Below are 15,557 nucleotides of genomic sequence, written 5' to 3'. Positions count from 1 at the left end.
ATCAATATAGACATAACGTAACAAAAAGAAAATTGCAATGAGTATTTTTCAGTAAATATGATAACAGAGAAACGCAAATGAAATATTGCAGGTATTATCAAATATCAAATGTTATCGCGAGTGGGATTCCTCATATGACTTGAATCTTCTCTATAAATAAATATACATACGAGTTAATACTATTACATTTTGTATACACTTATAATAGAGGGGCAAATCCCGCGGTTTTTTCTTTTATAAATTTTGCACTCATATGCAATTTTTTAATAATAATTTTATCTGTTTATCATAAGCTATTTTTAATCATATATACATCTTATTAGACTATTTCTAATGAATCTTTCTATATGTCTATTATAAAAGTAATCGTTTATATCTTTAATTTTGCAGTTTAAACATAAAATTTGCGGAAGATTCGCACTGGACATGCAAGATTAGCGTCTCGGTTCCCCTGACGACCAGGGCAGAGTGGGAAAAGCTCGTTCTGCTCGCGATTAAAGTGTGAACAACACTTATCAAAAGAAGTGGTAATATTGTATTTACGTGTCACCTTTTTTATCAGGCTTAGTTTGTACAGATGGTGTCAAATAATTGACGTTTTGACGTTGTCCGCGCTCTATTGTTTCTATGTAATGCTACGTGGAGTTATAAACATATGCTTTCGTCTAAAATACAATATTATTACATATTTTAACAGAAAAAATATGTAATAATATTATTAAAGAAACATAAATTGGAAAAAGGAAAAGAATTTTTACTTGACAATATTTTTTATTAATGTACTATGTGTAACAAATTTAATATAATGTGAAGGATGTATGAAAGTGTTTTTGTAAAAACTATAGACAATGAATTTCTGTTTTATGTTTCAGAAATATCTTTGGAATGGAGCTTAAATGTAAAGTACAAACTTACGACTGGGGAAGATATGGTATTGACAGTATTGTTGCAACCTTAACAAAATCTTCTAATTCAGATTTTGTACTGGATGAAAAGAGACCATATGCTGAACTGTGGATAGGTACTCATCCCAATGGTCCTTCATATATGAAAGATTTGAATATATCTTTGGAAGAATACATAAAACAGAATACTAATGTGTTAGGAAATGATGCTCAAAAAGTATTTGGACATCATTTGCCATTTCTTTTTAAAGTGTTATCTGTGAATAAAGCATTATCTATCCAAGCACATCCAGATAAGGTATATATATGTACATATACATGTACATATATAAGTATTATTATACTAGTATATACTATATAAGTACATATACAATTACTCAATGTTAAATATCATATTTCAATACAGGAAAAAGCAAGAAAACTGAATCAACAATATCCCACTATTTACAAAGATGCAAATCATAAACCAGAACTTGCAATAGCATTAACGCCTTTTGAGGCTCTTTGTGGCTTCCGTCCAATCAGAGAGATACAAGAGTTTTTAAAAATTTTACCCGAATTACGTGCTGTAATAGGAGAAGATAAAGTACTTAAATTTATGACAACAGGTGAAGCAGACAATACAGAATCTTTGAAAACATGTTTTCATAGTCTCATGACCTGTGATCCTGGATTAATTGCATTGCAACTTAGAAAATTACTTGACAGACTATCCAATTTGGGTAATTTTTGTTATTTAAAATATTTATAATTACTTATTCATAAATAAAAATGGTGATTTCCTTTAGATGAATCATTAAGACAAACTTTACATGCTAGTTTACTGGAAAGACTGTATTCAGATTATCCAGGAGATGTAGGATGTTTTGGCATTTATTTTTTTAATTTTATAACTATGCAGCCTGGTGAGGCTATATATCTTGGACCAAATGAACCACATGCATATCTTTCTGGTGGTCAGCATTCTACATTATGTTTTATATTATGTTATCTTTAAAATTTAAGATGATTTGCATAAACATAATTTGAAACCATATTTATAGATTGTGTGGAATGTATGGCATGCTCTGATAATGTGGTGCGTGCAGGATTGACTCCTAAACTAAAAGATGTGCCAACATTAGTTGAAATGTTAAGATATATTTGTGAACCAATTTCTGCAAAAAGATTTCAACCTTCTCGAGAGGACGAATGTACCGAAGTATTTCGTCCACCTGTAGTAGATTTTGCTGTTGCTAAAATAACAGTAAGTCCCTCTATACAAGATTATCCATCAATTATTAAATGTATAAAAAGTATTATTTTTTTAGATTCCCCCTGGAAGAGCTTCGTATAATATAATTCCAAGAAGTACAGCGAGCGTTTTAATAATCATAAATGGAAAGGGTGAAATTTCACCGTCGAAGATTCTTTATCGGGGTTCAGTTGTATTTATTCCAGCGGATGAAAAAATTGGAATTAAAGTTTTATGTGGATGTCATCCAATGTTGATGTTTCAAGCCTTCGTTAATGTTTAAAGAATTATCGGATACTTAGAAAGAAATGTGATGAAAGGAAATGATAAATTTGCACGCACAAAGTATTAATGCACTTTTGGATGCTTCTTAGTTGAAAACTAAAACTGTTGATCTTCAAATTTTATCGATAGTTATGAGCAGTTGAAAGATTTAAAAAATTATTGAACATTGTTCTCAATATCATTCTTCTTAATAGAAATGTGTTTTTCAGAGTAAAGCATTTCATAGTTTATATTAAATGCTAGAAAATAGAGTTAATGTCTGAATATGATGCTTTCATTACTATACTATGAGTGCATAAAACTAGGGACATCTTTATTGGAAGCATTTATTATTTATAATTCCTGCCATGATATGTATTATAATGCATTTTAACTATTAAGTGATATTTTTCGTATTAAGTACTATTTTTATAGATAAAGAAAATTGTTACCTCACTTTTTTCGAATTGAAGAAAGGTATACCAATTTATACAGTAACGTAACTAAATATTATTTTTTTATTTTAAAGCACATATTTTATAATTGCATTATTTACGACAATGTAGTAAATATAACTATACTATCCATTCCGATAACAGAAGGCTATGTGCAATCAACTCTAGTCAGTTTATGTCAACTAGTATTTTCTTATTCTTATTACATACATAAGTTTGTTTTGCTTGTATACTATGTAAAATACACACATTTAAACAACTAAACCATCAGTGAAATCAACATTTAATAATTATCATTGTATAATGCCTTATTTATGGAAAAAAATATTTGTTTGTACTTATCATAAATGAAGTGATAATAATTAACTATATTATTTTTTAAGTATTTTAATGTTCGTATACAATATGTTGTCTTTTATGTACAATTTTAGAAATATTTATAAATCTTGTAACAATTACCTATTTAAATAATGTAATGCATTCTTCTTGTATAAAGTATAAATATACACTCTATAAATTTACAATTTTCTCCTATTGTAATAAAAAAATTGTAATATTTATTAAAACATGGTTCATTCAATTTTCGACCACTTACATTAAAAAAATAAACGAACAATTAATTTTATATATAGTCTCAAATATGTATATATTGATACAATGGAATAAAGACAGTGTAAATATACATCTAAAAAAATGTGTTCAAACATTGTTAATTTCGCACAGCCTCAGATGTCAAGTAGTGTAAAATACTTTATTTTAAATTTTATTCTAATACTTTAAATACTTTTAACTTCAATCGTCATCTGATTCATCAGCTTTTTTCTGACTGCCTTCGAATTTCTCTTCCTCTTTATAATGCCGGTATTCTGGTTTTAATTCCCACATATTTCTGTGAGGGTTCTTTAGATTATAATTACAAACTTCATTCAATATTTCCTTTAAATACACCTAATAAAATAAAATAAATGAATAAATAATTAATATTGATATTGTTATCCATAAATATATATTAATATATTCATGTAATATTATTAAAAAAATATTTACAATTGGTTGCCTTGTAATCTTTACAAGATCTCTTATATTATAATATTGATGTTTTTCAAATGCAGCAAACAACATGTCCAATACTGCATCTTTATCATCTCTCATCTTTTTACCTTCTGCCTTCTTCTTCTCTGCATATTCAATCTATAAAATGATTGATAACAAAGATTATTTACATAATACATATACAAATACACTTTAAATGCTTCATTAAAGTACTTACGTTGTGCTTGTGATCAGAAACAGGTTTGAAATTCTGGACTACCCTATCTAATTGCTGAACTTGTCTTTGTGGTACAGAAGCTCTTTTAATACTTTGTAATTTTAATTTCATGTAACAATTATCAGCTAAAAATAATACGCATAAATGTGTAAATTATACAGAGCTTAAAGTATTTGAAATATTTTAAGATGTTTTTACCATATGGACGACATTCTAATTTTTGTACAATCCTTCCTTCCATATAGAGTTTTTCAGTTTCAGGAACTATAGAATCTGAACTACTTGAAGCTGTAAAAAATATGAATTTATCAACCACATTGATATACAATTCTCAAATCTCAAATAATTCTTTGCAATAACTTACGTGTAACATGAGAGAATACACCTAACATTTGTTTCGTTACTGTTGTAACATCTAATCTATGCTGTTTTGGAATTTCTTCTTCTCCAGGTTCTTTTAAAGCTAACACTGCTTCTGACAATCTAAGTGATACTTCTGCTTTCTGACCAGGATTTCTAATAAGACATACAAGATTTAACATATTTTGAAAGTGAGATTTTGAAATACTATTACTGGAAACATACTTAGTTATCTTTAATTTGCCAACTTCTATATTGCCAGGTGCTTTCTCCCATTTATTTGCTATGTATTTAGGTACTTTGACAAGCCACACGCCTCTTCCAGCATTACTTAAATCTAATTCTTTTTCTGTATGTGACATATTTGTAGACATGATTTCTTTTTTGATGGAATTGTTATATCAAGAATTAAGTACTGTATTGTGAAATAAATAAAATTGTATTTACACAATACGTTTATATTTCGTGAATTTTACAAAAATATTATATTTATAAAATGTACAGTAACAAGTTTCAATTACTCTAATTCCTCAATAAACTGAAGAACTAAATGATTATTCACTCTAGGAATACAATGATTGTTACTCCTCTTGACTTCGTCCGTACACGACTAGATTGTTACAAGATACAAATGCACATGAACAAATGTTACACGGCAGCTCCATCTATCGGACTGGATTTGTGCTGTGTACGTGACTCAACATCAGGTATTCATTGTCCGAAGGAACCATTGGCATGTTTTACTGCCAGATACCTCTATGGGTATTTCCTTTAATGAGGGTCATACTATTGCTCCATACCTTTGTTAGATGAAGCGCCCGTCCCGTTGACCGCGGCTACGTTCGGTGGCTGATGGTCGCCTTGAGCCCAACCAATCGCCAACAAGTACAATTGGGCAGAATGACGGCAAATTGTTTACTTATAACTGTAAGCTTTAATTACAATCTTACGGATTTTCCCGAAGTTCCAGAGGGGAAGCTCCGGTGTCCTTTCATCTCCGACATATTTATTTCGTCCAGGACCTGCTAAAGGACTGATCAGTAAGGTATCAGTGCACAGGCACGTTTCTCTTACCAAATGCAGGAGAAAAAACTGTGCGTATAGTTCGGCGGTAATTTGTGGAGCGTATTTTTGGCTGAATTTCTCCTATGTTCATTTTACCATCTCCCTTTTCATTTCTGTCGTGAATCGTAGTCATGGATGGCTGATATCTTTACCACGGGTCACGCATGTCATATAAAACACAAAGTATCAATTGACGCACGCTCGAGTTTGCACATTCTCGAGGACTTTTGTATAGGCTATCCTATACCTTCTTTGTACTTTTATAGGAAAATTTAGTTCCATTGGTTCCAATTAAAATCACTATTGTACCAAATCAATAACGTCTATACCTCGTCAGTGGTGATATGATCTATCTATGCACATGTGTTGACACACATATGTATGATGCACCTGTCCAATTTACACAGAGTATCCGTTCCACCTAGGATTTGTGTTACACGAATAAAAATTGCGTAAATAAAGTCAGTACAAAAGAAAAGATATTGAATCATACATAAAATCTAGAGACGAGATGTAAAACCGAAAGCTCGTCCAAAGCCGAAAGGCACAGACTAAGCAATAATAAATAAATAAAGTAATAAAATCTACCGCATAAAAAAGAGACTCGCATATAAAAGTACCGCGTAAATTGAGAGACAGGTATATGTCAGTATGCCATCATGCACTGTGTCACACATGTGCGAAATGCTTCCTACATCTGTCGCCATGTTGATCCTTTTTGGCTTCACTTGGCAAACGCTTTCCTCTAGTGAATATCCGAGCCTGTATATATGATCGCGGGTTAAACAGTGACGATATCATTGTATCTAATAAAATTGAACAATGTTATAAATATTTGTTTGCTATGTAATTATATGTAACTATACAACAACTGTACTGTATGTAACTATACAAGTGAATTTTTTTTAATAATTTAATACCGAACGATTACATCTATCATTTACAGTAATGCAATTTGTATTTTCGCTCTCATCTAGATAACATTTTTTTAACAATAAATTTGTAAATTGAACATAGGTACATGAAATACCAACCTTAAAGTACGAAACATATAGTGTGATGTGTGTTTGCATTTTGTTGTAATGGTTGTCAAATTTCTTGTATATGCTAAATTGAGAAATAAAAAAGATATTATCAAGAAATAACACCTCAAAAGGTTAACAAAGCTACTTTAAAATTACAGTTGAGACCATTAAATATTGTTGTTATTACTATTTAATAAAATTTAAGTTAGAAAGACATACAGAGGAGATTAACAATACAGCATGACATTACCCGGGATTGGAGTCTTTGGTACAGGAAGTATTGTTAGAGTAATTATTCCCTTTCTAAGAGAGAAAGGCTTTAGAATTGAAGCTATATGGGGACGTACACTGGCAGAAGTGTCAGAAGTTGCAACAGATCTTGAAATACCATTTCATACTAGTCGAATTGACGATGTACTCCTCAGGAAGGATGTTGATTTAATTTTTATCATGTGCTCTCCTAGCTTACATGCACAAATTGCGGTAAAGGCATTAGGGATAGGAAAACATGTCGTGTGTGATAAACCTGCAGGTTTAAGTCAAAGCGAATCATTAAAAATGGTGCGAGCTGCACAATATTATCCTTCTTTAATAAGTATTGTTAATCATAGTTTAAGATTTTTACCAGCATTTGTTCACATGAAGAAAGCTTTAGAAGAAGGATATTTAAATGGTCCTGTAAATGTAATAGAAGTTAGAGTACATATGGGCAGTTTATTACACAATGGTTAGAATATTATATTTTGTACATCAAATTATTAAAATATTTGTCAAATACAGTTTTCTTTCTAATTATAGGATACGATTGGTTGTGTGATGATACAATGGGAGGAGGAATTTTAGCCTTAGTTGGAAGTCATGTAATCGATCTAATTTTTCATTTAATTGGTCAACGTGCTTCAAGAGTACATGCTGTAGTCCGGACTTTCACGCAAACTACAAAACATATAAATGGAATTAGACACGTTACATCACCAGATTTCTGCAGTTTCCAAATGGAATTAAGTGGTGGCACATTGGTAACAGCAACATTGAGTAATCATTTACAAGGGCAGCTTTCTCAAGAAGTATTAATATGTGGAGGTGGTAATCATCTTCTTGCACGTGGTGGAGATTTGCATGGTTGTCGTAATGGACAAGAAGAAATATTATATCATGATACAGATGATTTACAAGATATATCATTTCCCATTGCTGACTCTATTCCAAGACCATATATCAAAGGATTAAGAAAAATGATCACTGCACTAAGAGAAGCTTTCCAATCTGTTGAGGATAAAAAGGGTTGGATAAAAGAACCAGTATTTTCTGCATCATCTTTTGAAGATGGTTTATATGTACAAGCAGTTATTGATGCATTGAGACAGAGTAATAAACGAAGAGAATGGGTAAAAGTTAATATTTTAACAGAAGAACCAGACCCAAATCCTCTATTAAGTGCAGCTGTTAGAGCTACAGCTATATCAATATAAAGTGGACATTATCTAAAAGTTCTAAAATTAAGTAAAGACTTTTGACACTCAAAAAATCATAAGTTTACTCATGAGTTAACTTATAACTTTATAAATGTATAGTATTACTATTTACAAGGCAGCTCGAAAAATAATGTAAACCAAATTACTGAACTATAAATTTTAATTAAACATCTTATTTAGTACAAAAATTCAAAATATATTTTATAGTGTAAATATGTGCATGACTATGTACAGTATATTTTGAAAATGTTATAGTATTGTTTGTACTTCAGTAGAGATATCTAACTTATGAATAATATTTATTAAGAACTATGTGTAAATCATAACAATATTTATTTATATATTAACGAAAATATTTATATTTGCATAATTAAGCAATATAGAGAAATAAATTTTATTGTAAATAACAGTTTCTAATTTTTAGTAATTTATTGTATTTTTTCATTGTTTATTTTATATTTTATACAATGTGATACATTATAAATGATTAAATTATAAATATATGTAATTTGTAATACAATTATGACTTTTACAAATTTCAATCATTACCTTCTATATATTTGTAATATTTACAATATACATATAATTTATATGCAAATTATATGTATATATATGTAAGATAAAAGCAAGGTAGATCGCTTAAAACCGTCGGTTACACAATTATGTATTAACAAATGCAATTTTTAAATAATTTTGAATTAGCTCACTCTACATACGTTTGTATAGAAGTAAAATAGTTATATATATACATATATTTATTTGTAGATTTAATATGAAGAAGTAACTAAATAATTCTATTTATTATTTTTATTACTCAATAGAATATAAATTTAATCACTCACTAAATTCAGCTTGTTTTTCTTTAATAGAATACGCTCAATTTTGTGAGTAATTAAATGTAAAATTATGCACATGTATCTGCTAATTATATGCTAATTCAAATAATAACTTTAAACTTCGTATATATTTCAAATCTCTTCAAATGTAAATTTAATTTATGTATATAAAAACGAATCTTTCATAGACCAGTTATTTAATTTCATTTAATTGCACACACGTACATTTATTATTTATATTTGATAAATTATTGTGACTAATAAAAATAAAAAATATATGTATATTAGCAATAAACATACATATATACAACATATGCTGTTAGCAAAGCTATTATTATCCTATTCTTTGTTATTAATACAATGACAGCTTAATAACATTAATGGAATACATATATATATGTTTATGTAAACTCATTTAAAAATTTCATCACATACAATCAAAAATAAAATTAATATCTATATCAATAATAAAATTAATATCTATAAAAAATAAAATAATATCTATTTGTAAATTTTTAATCTTAAAATTGGTGCAATTCCCTAAGAAATACATGAAAATTAATCAATTAATTTTATTTCCTCTAATTATAATTACATCAATTTCTTATTTTTTAATTAAAATTACAATTTATAATTGCTATAAAATTTATAAGTGTATTTAATGTAAATATATTTTCTATTTTTATAAGCCATATGTATATTTTCACATATTATTTGATTCACGTATTGTGCAAATAAAACGTGTAATTGATAACCTCATTTAATGAGTAGAACATATTTTTATTTAATTCAAAATACAATAACTCCACACGTCAAACAGAGACTTAAAGGTAAATAACAACTTTTTAAAATAATACAATTAGTATTTATATAAAGAATAAATTGTTTTCTACGTTTTCATAAATTATTATAAAATATATGTGTTTATCTGATCTTATCCGTTGTAAAGGCAATTATTTACGTGTATAAATACGTTGGTGTTTTAAAATAATGTAAGTTTATAGAAATGAATTTAAAACTTAATAATATAAAAATGTTGTAAATCCTATAATAATCTAGTCGAATAGTTTATTTGATGTTACTATTTTTATATTTACTCTAATTGATTTTCTCGGATAACGATAGTAATATTTTGGTTTACTGGAATTTTGTATTGTGAAAGAATTATTTCTATAAAGCATTGTATTATTATGTTTATTCATGCCTTATTTAAAAAATCAAAATGTTTATATTCTTACTATACATATAGCATAGGTCAAAAACATATGCTATTATAAATAATTATGATAGTAGGAATATATATAGCAAAATATTTATACATTTTAATAGTTGTCATTAGTAGTTGTATTCGATATTTGGATATATTGATACTTTATTTATATTGCTCTATATTTTTGGAGTATATAAGATAAAGATTGAAACAAATAGGGTAATTAGAAATTCTTTATAGGGCATCATAATATTGGGAGATTATTTATAATCATATAAATGATTAAACATCAGTATTTAGCTACATTAGTCAAACAATACAGTTGGATACAATATTGTTTTTATACCAAAATGTCTTCTTTGCTGGTTCCTCCGGAATCAGTACGAGGAATGAAATGTTTGGACCGTACTGCATTTACAACCACTGTGGAATTACCATTTTTGAAAACTCGTGGTGTAGCACTATCAAAAATAATACCTATTGTAAAAAAATATCTGTTTAAAGTAAGACACTTTAAACCAGTTCAAAGTGCAGATAATGAAACTATTATATATTTGAATCCCAAGTTAATAAAAACAATTGAAGAGTTTGTAGAAAGTGAAAAGAATCAGTTATTAGGAATGTATGAACAGTTTGGAACAACAAAAATAACTTTAAAATATGATAACTGGCAATCCTATCAGATATTAAGGGGTATTTTACCTGAGGAAATTGAGGTTCCAACTTCATATAGCATAGTTGGCCACATCTTGCATTTAAATCTGCGTGATGCACATTTACCATATAAAGCTATTATTGGCCAAGTTTATCTTGATATGATTCCAAATGTTCGAACTGTTTTAAACAAAATAGATATCATTGATACAACTTTTAGAAATTTTACTATGGAAATTCTTGCAGGCGATAAAAATACTATTACAACAGTAAAAGAGAATGGCCATACGTATGAATTAGATTTTTCTAAGGTTTATTGGAATCCTCGATTAAGTACAGAACATCAAAATGTAGTTAAATATATGAAACCTAATGATGTTTTATATGATGTATTTGCTGGAGTTGGACCATTTGCTATTCCTGCTGCTCGTAAAGGAATTAAAGTATTTGCGAATGATTTAAATCCAGAATCATATAAATGGCTACAGAAAAATATCATCATTAATAAAGTTAAAAAAAATATACAATCTTTTAATATAGATGGTAGAGATTTTTTGAAAACCATTTTTAAGGCTGATATTTTAAACAGGCGAGCTACTAATAAAGCTGGTATGGAACATATAGTAATGAATTTACCAGCACTTGCTGTTGAATTCTTGGATGTATTTTTTGATTCATTTAGTGAAAATGAGATTAAGCAAATGTGTTGTTGGCCACCAACTGTTCACTTATATTGTTTTGTAAAAACAAATAAAGGAGAAGATGCTTGTAAACTGGGACAGTTGTTTGTAGAACAGAAACTTGGTTGTACATTGAGTCCTGATTCTTTAATTGATTTACATTTTGTCAGAAATGTATCTTTAAACAAAGATATGATACGTGTATCATTTTTATTAACTGAAAATGTATTAAAAGGCGAGGCGCCAGCAATGAAGAAATTAAAGATGGAAAATAATTTTGATGTACTTGCAAGTGATAATATTACAGAGAATAATGGGAAAGAACAAAGGATTCCAAAAAAAGCAAACGAAGAAAAATGTGTTTAAAGTAGCAACAGTTCGTGGTAATAGACTGAAGGTGAAAGCACAAAAAGTGTTAACTAATTTAAAACAGGTAAGTGAATTCTTAGAAAAAATATAAACATAATATATTTAAATATTGATAATAAACTACATATATATATACTTTATGGACAAATATATATATATATATAAATATATATATAATAATATACAGTTTATTATATGAGTTTTCTTCATTTTAATAGTTGGATCTGAAAAAAAATAAAGCAAGTAAAGGAAATAAGGATAAAACAGCACAAATTGATAACCAACTTGAAGAATTACGTAAGGAAGTATATCAGTCCAAACCAAAAATGAAAGTAACTAATGCAAAGCAAGGAGGAAGGAAGAAAATGCAGAATGCAGCACCAATACAAACAGATGCAACAACTTCCTTGGTGGAGAAAATGCAAATTTGATAAACATACAACTGAGTTGAACATACATATTTAGAACATTCATGTAATATAATGTACTTCATTAATAAAACTGCTCAATAATTGTTTGTTTTGTACATTGTAGAAAAATTATTGTACATAATATATTATGTAAGGTTTTATTGAATAATTTTGCATCAAATAAAAATAATTGAAAATACAAACGTAGTAGTCTAATAGCTTATTTCTTATCACCCAATTTTTATCTTACTTATCACAGCATAAATATGCGAAGGAGTATTATAGCATACTGAAATTTTGTTTATTTAATGATAACTTAATTTTTGTCTTAATACTAAAAGAAGAACTTTTAAAATCTAGTCAATATTCTTCACAGTTACTTATGTGAATGCATTTTAATGTGCACAGGAAACTATTCATGATGGAGAGTGTCTGTACTGCTGGTTTGATTATAATAGGAGATGAAATTCTACGTGGCCAAATTATAGATACAAATACATCATATCTGGCAAAAAGATTATGTGCTTGTGGTATTAAACTTCAAAAAATAACAGTGATTCCTGATGTTGTGTGTATTACTTTACTAGAATCTTTATATTAAATTTTAGCTACAGTTTTTTTAGTTAGTTAATTATTTATTATATTTAATTGTCACTTTAAAAATGTTAAAGCATTATGGTTCAATATATTTTGTTTATTCTATTTTCAACTATAATAAAATTAGAAAAGTAATGAATTTTTTCTATTAAAATATTGAATGTATATTAGTAATAAAATAATAAAATATAGATAATAATTTAATTAGTAATAAATTTTTGTAAATGTGTATTGTGTACATATATCTATATTTTTATTAAAATCTAAATTCTCACTACGTATAATGTAGCCTTTTGTCTTAGGTAGATGAAATTGCAAAGACCGTACTTGAAGCTTCAAAAGAATATTCTGTTGTATTTACATCTGGTGGTGTTGGACCTACACATGATGACGTAACATACGAAGCAGTAGCCAAAGGTTTAGGATTGAAATTTGAACAAAATGGGGAATTAGTTGATATTTGTTTAAATCTATTTCCTAACAATAATGATAAAGAAACTCAACGCCTTACTATTGTACCAACACCCTGTGAGCTTATTCATATTTATTCACCAAGTGAGTAAATTCTGTTTAACGTAAAAAAATTCTTATGTTATCATCCAAAATAGTAATTAATAAAAAATAATGTTTTTAAATCATTGCAAATATCAAAAAAATTACATTGATCATACGTTAATATACCACATTGTGCTGATTTGTACTATGGTTTATGTATTATGCTTGCATTATGCTTTATTTATATATAAATAAAATAACATAATGTGATTGATAAAATTAATTATATAAAATCATTTTCAGAAAAATATGCTATCATAAAAGCAAAGAATGTATACATGCTGCCAGGTTCTCCAACATATTTTGAGGCAGCTGTTAATGTAATCATACCTCAATTAAAAGGAGATACTTCTTTACACTTTGAAGAAATAGATATTAATTTAAACGAATTATCATTAGTAAGAATTTTGGATGAACATGCAGAATATTGGAAAGATAAAGTTAATATTGGTAGTTATCCACAAAGAACACCTGAATGTTTTACAAGAATTACATTAGAGGGGAGAAAAGAAGACGTTCTGGAAGCAAAAGGAAAACTTTTATACTCGTTACCAATACAAAAAATTAGAAATCTAAAAAATGGATTTAGTTATTATCATGCAAAAACTGTACTTGAAGATACTGAAAATGAAGTACATATAAAATATGCTGTGGATATTTTAGAACAGTGTTACAAAACGTGAGTATTATAGACTAAGTACTCGATAATGTGATGTACATTGAAAAAAGTGTCTATAAGTAAAAGTAAATTTAACAAATTTTTATCTCATAAATATACATTTTTAAGATATAAGCCAGAAGAAGTTTTTGTAAGCTTTAATGGAGGGAAGGATTGCACAGTAGTTTTACATCTAGCTGCCTGTGTTGCAAAGTTACAAAATATCTCGTCATTATTATGTTTATATGTAACAGCAGAACCATTTCCAGAAGTAAGTTTAAATTAGAAATTACTAAATATGATCCTAACTTATTTAAGAATAAGATCATATTATTGAAAGTAAAAATCTAGATTTCCACAAGATTCAAATTAGATTCTAATTCAGTCATAAATAGAAGCAAAAGATATTAAATTCTTTTATCCTACAAGCCATCGCTTTCAAGAAAATCGAGTATGGAATTTCATCAAGTACGCGATTTTCTCGAAAACGAAGCGTTGTATATCTTATTATTTCTTTTAAAATTATATAGGTTCCTAAAAAATGATTTTGTAATCATAAATCTATAGAAAATATGTTAAATAGCACAATTACATATTCTTATATACCTTTAGTATACATATATATTTTGCAATAATCTAAAACATGTTTAAATATTTTAAGGTGGATTCGTTTGTGGAAAGAGCTTCTCAATACTACGGTTTAGAGCTAATAAAGAAGAAATGTCCTTTGCGAGATGCATTATGTTCATTATTAAACGAAAAAACAAATCTAAAAGCAAGCCTTATGGGAATGAGGAGAGGTGATCCTGGCACACAAAATCTAGAGGTCTTTAAGCCAACTGACGCAACCTGGCCAAATCTAATTCGCGTAAATCCGATCTTGAAGTGGTCGTATGATCAAGTGTGGAAATTTTTGTTGAAATACAATGTACCTTATTGTCCATTATATGATGAAGGATATACAAGTTTAGGTACAAAATCAACAACAATACCAAATCCACGATTAAAAGATCCTGATAATCCATCATCGTATCTTCCAGCATATACTTTAACTGACGAGTCTGCAGAAAGACAAGGCAGAGTATAGCTATAAAACACGTACAAAAGCGTACACAATTTTACAGTATTTTTGTAAACTTTATGCAGCTTGAAAGGTTATTGTAACTTATTTTAAAAAGACAAACTATATTTATATGTCGCATAATATGAAGTATTTTAACCTATTAGGATTTTCTATTACATGATTTTAATGTTTTTAATTGTGATCTTTTAATTGCGACACCGCGTAATATTTGTATGAAAGTATTAAAATGAATAAATATGTAATTAAATTAATTTAAGACCATTTAACTATAATCGTTATATGCTTGATAAAAATGTATTAGTGCACACACGCATAAATTTAGGGAATACAGTGGTTTTAAGGAATAAATTTTAAATTACAAAGAACTGATCTTATTATTTCTAATTAAATCTCCCTCCTAAATCAAGAAAAAGAAATTCATCTTCTTAGACTTTCGTTTATTCGTTTAAAT

General features: G+C 28.0%; 3 protein-coding genes across 9 annotated transcripts; 2 read left to right on the top strand and 1 right to left on the bottom strand.

The window, feature by feature from the left end:
- The first annotated feature begins 212 nt into the window (after positions 1-212).
- On the top strand, positions 213-3,467 carry LOC126866298 (mannose-6-phosphate isomerase). Of its 5 annotated transcripts, none has more exons than XM_050619707.1 (6): positions 213-527; positions 873-1,203; positions 1,312-1,627; positions 1,694-1,861; positions 1,949-2,151; positions 2,202-2,391. In XM_050619707.1, exons 2-6 carry the CDS (start codon positions 886-888, stop codon positions 2,244-2,246), a joined length of 1,050 nt encoding a protein of 349 aa, XP_050475664.1. In that variant the 5' UTR covers positions 213-527; positions 873-885; the 3' UTR covers positions 2,247-2,391. The 5 variants fall into 5 exon arrangements, with proteins under 5 accessions (XP_050475664.1, XP_050475661.1, XP_050475660.1 ...); XM_050619704.1 differs by having other exon boundaries at positions 219-629; positions 2,216-3,467; XM_050619703.1 differs by having other exon boundaries at positions 220-527; positions 2,216-3,467.
- On the bottom strand, positions 3,226-4,875 carry LOC126866305 (general transcription factor IIF subunit 2). The gene is made up of 6 exons (XM_050619719.1): positions 4,714-4,875; positions 4,493-4,644; positions 4,327-4,416; positions 4,129-4,253; positions 3,906-4,049; positions 3,226-3,806 (listed from the first exon to the last, which is right to left on the bottom strand). The coding sequence occupies exons 1-6, from the start codon at positions 4,860-4,862 to the stop codon at positions 3,651-3,653; spliced, it is 816 nt and encodes a 271-aa protein (XP_050475676.1). The 5' UTR covers positions 4,863-4,875; the 3' UTR covers positions 3,226-3,650.
- Positions 4,876-6,804: 1,929 nt separating this feature from the next.
- LOC126866294 (FAD synthase-like) lies at positions 6,805-15,471 on the top strand. Of its 3 annotated transcripts, XM_050619698.1 has the most exons (6): positions 9,567-9,719; positions 12,621-12,780; positions 13,112-13,364; positions 13,608-14,043; positions 14,152-14,293; positions 14,684-15,471. In XM_050619698.1, exons 2-6 carry the CDS (start codon positions 12,631-12,633, stop codon positions 15,107-15,109), a joined length of 1,407 nt encoding a protein of 468 aa, XP_050475655.1. In that variant the 5' UTR covers positions 9,567-9,719; positions 12,621-12,630; the 3' UTR covers positions 15,110-15,471. The 3 variants fall into 3 exon arrangements, 1 of the variants encoding a protein (XP_050475655.1); XR_007689843.1 differs by lacking the exons at positions 12,621-12,780; positions 13,112-13,364; positions 13,608-14,043; positions 14,152-14,293; positions 14,684-15,471 and adding exons at positions 6,805-7,305; positions 11,741-11,866; positions 12,021-12,082 and having other exon boundaries at positions 7,377-9,719; XR_007689842.1 differs by lacking the exons at positions 12,621-12,780; positions 13,112-13,364; positions 13,608-14,043; positions 14,152-14,293; positions 14,684-15,471 and adding exons at positions 10,340-11,866; positions 12,021-12,415 and having other exon boundaries at positions 9,574-9,719.
- The last annotated feature ends 86 nt before the right edge of the window (positions 15,472-15,557 follow it).

Source organism: Bombus huntii, chromosome 6 (genome assembly GCF_024542735.1).
Source record: "Bombus huntii isolate Logan2020A chromosome 6, iyBomHunt1.1, whole genome shotgun sequence".
Lineage (NCBI taxonomy): Eukaryota > Metazoa > Arthropoda > Insecta > Hymenoptera > Apidae > Bombus > Bombus huntii.
This window is presented reverse-complemented; position numbering and strand designations above follow the sequence as displayed.

Excerpts from the sequence above, each read along its gene's own strand:
- LOC126866305 (XM_050619719.1), bottom strand. The coding sequence starts at position 4,862 with ATGTCTACAAATATGTCACATACAGAAAAAGAATTAGATTTAAGTAAT. Across the intron at positions 4,417-4,492 it reads TGTATTCTCTCATGTTACAC|CTTCAAGTAGTTCAGATTCT; the intron begins GTAAGTTATTGC and ends TATTTTTTACAG. Across the intron at positions 4,254-4,326 it reads ATTAGAATGTCGTCCATATG|CTGATAATTGTTACATGAAA; the intron begins GTAAAAACATCT and ends TATTATTTTTAG.
- LOC126866298 (XM_050619704.1), top strand. The coding sequence starts at position 886 with ATGGAGCTTAAATGTAAAGTACAAACTTACGACTGGGGAAGATATGGT. Across the intron at positions 1,204-1,311 it reads TCCAAGCACATCCAGATAAG|GAAAAAGCAAGAAAACTGAA; the intron begins GTATATATATGT and ends ATTTCAATACAG. Across the intron at positions 1,628-1,693 it reads TGACAGACTATCCAATTTGG|ATGAATCATTAAGACAAACT; the intron begins GTAATTTTTGTT and ends GATTTCCTTTAG.
- LOC126866294 (XM_050619698.1), top strand. The coding sequence starts at position 12,631 with ATGATGGAGAGTGTCTGTACTGCTGGTTTGATTATAATAGGAGATGAA. Across the intron at positions 12,781-13,111 it reads TAACAGTGATTCCTGATGTT|GTAGATGAAATTGCAAAGAC; the intron begins GTGTGTATTACT and ends CTTTTGTCTTAG. Across the intron at positions 13,365-13,607 it reads TATTCATATTTATTCACCAA|AAAAATATGCTATCATAAAA; the intron begins GTGAGTAAATTC and ends AATCATTTTCAG.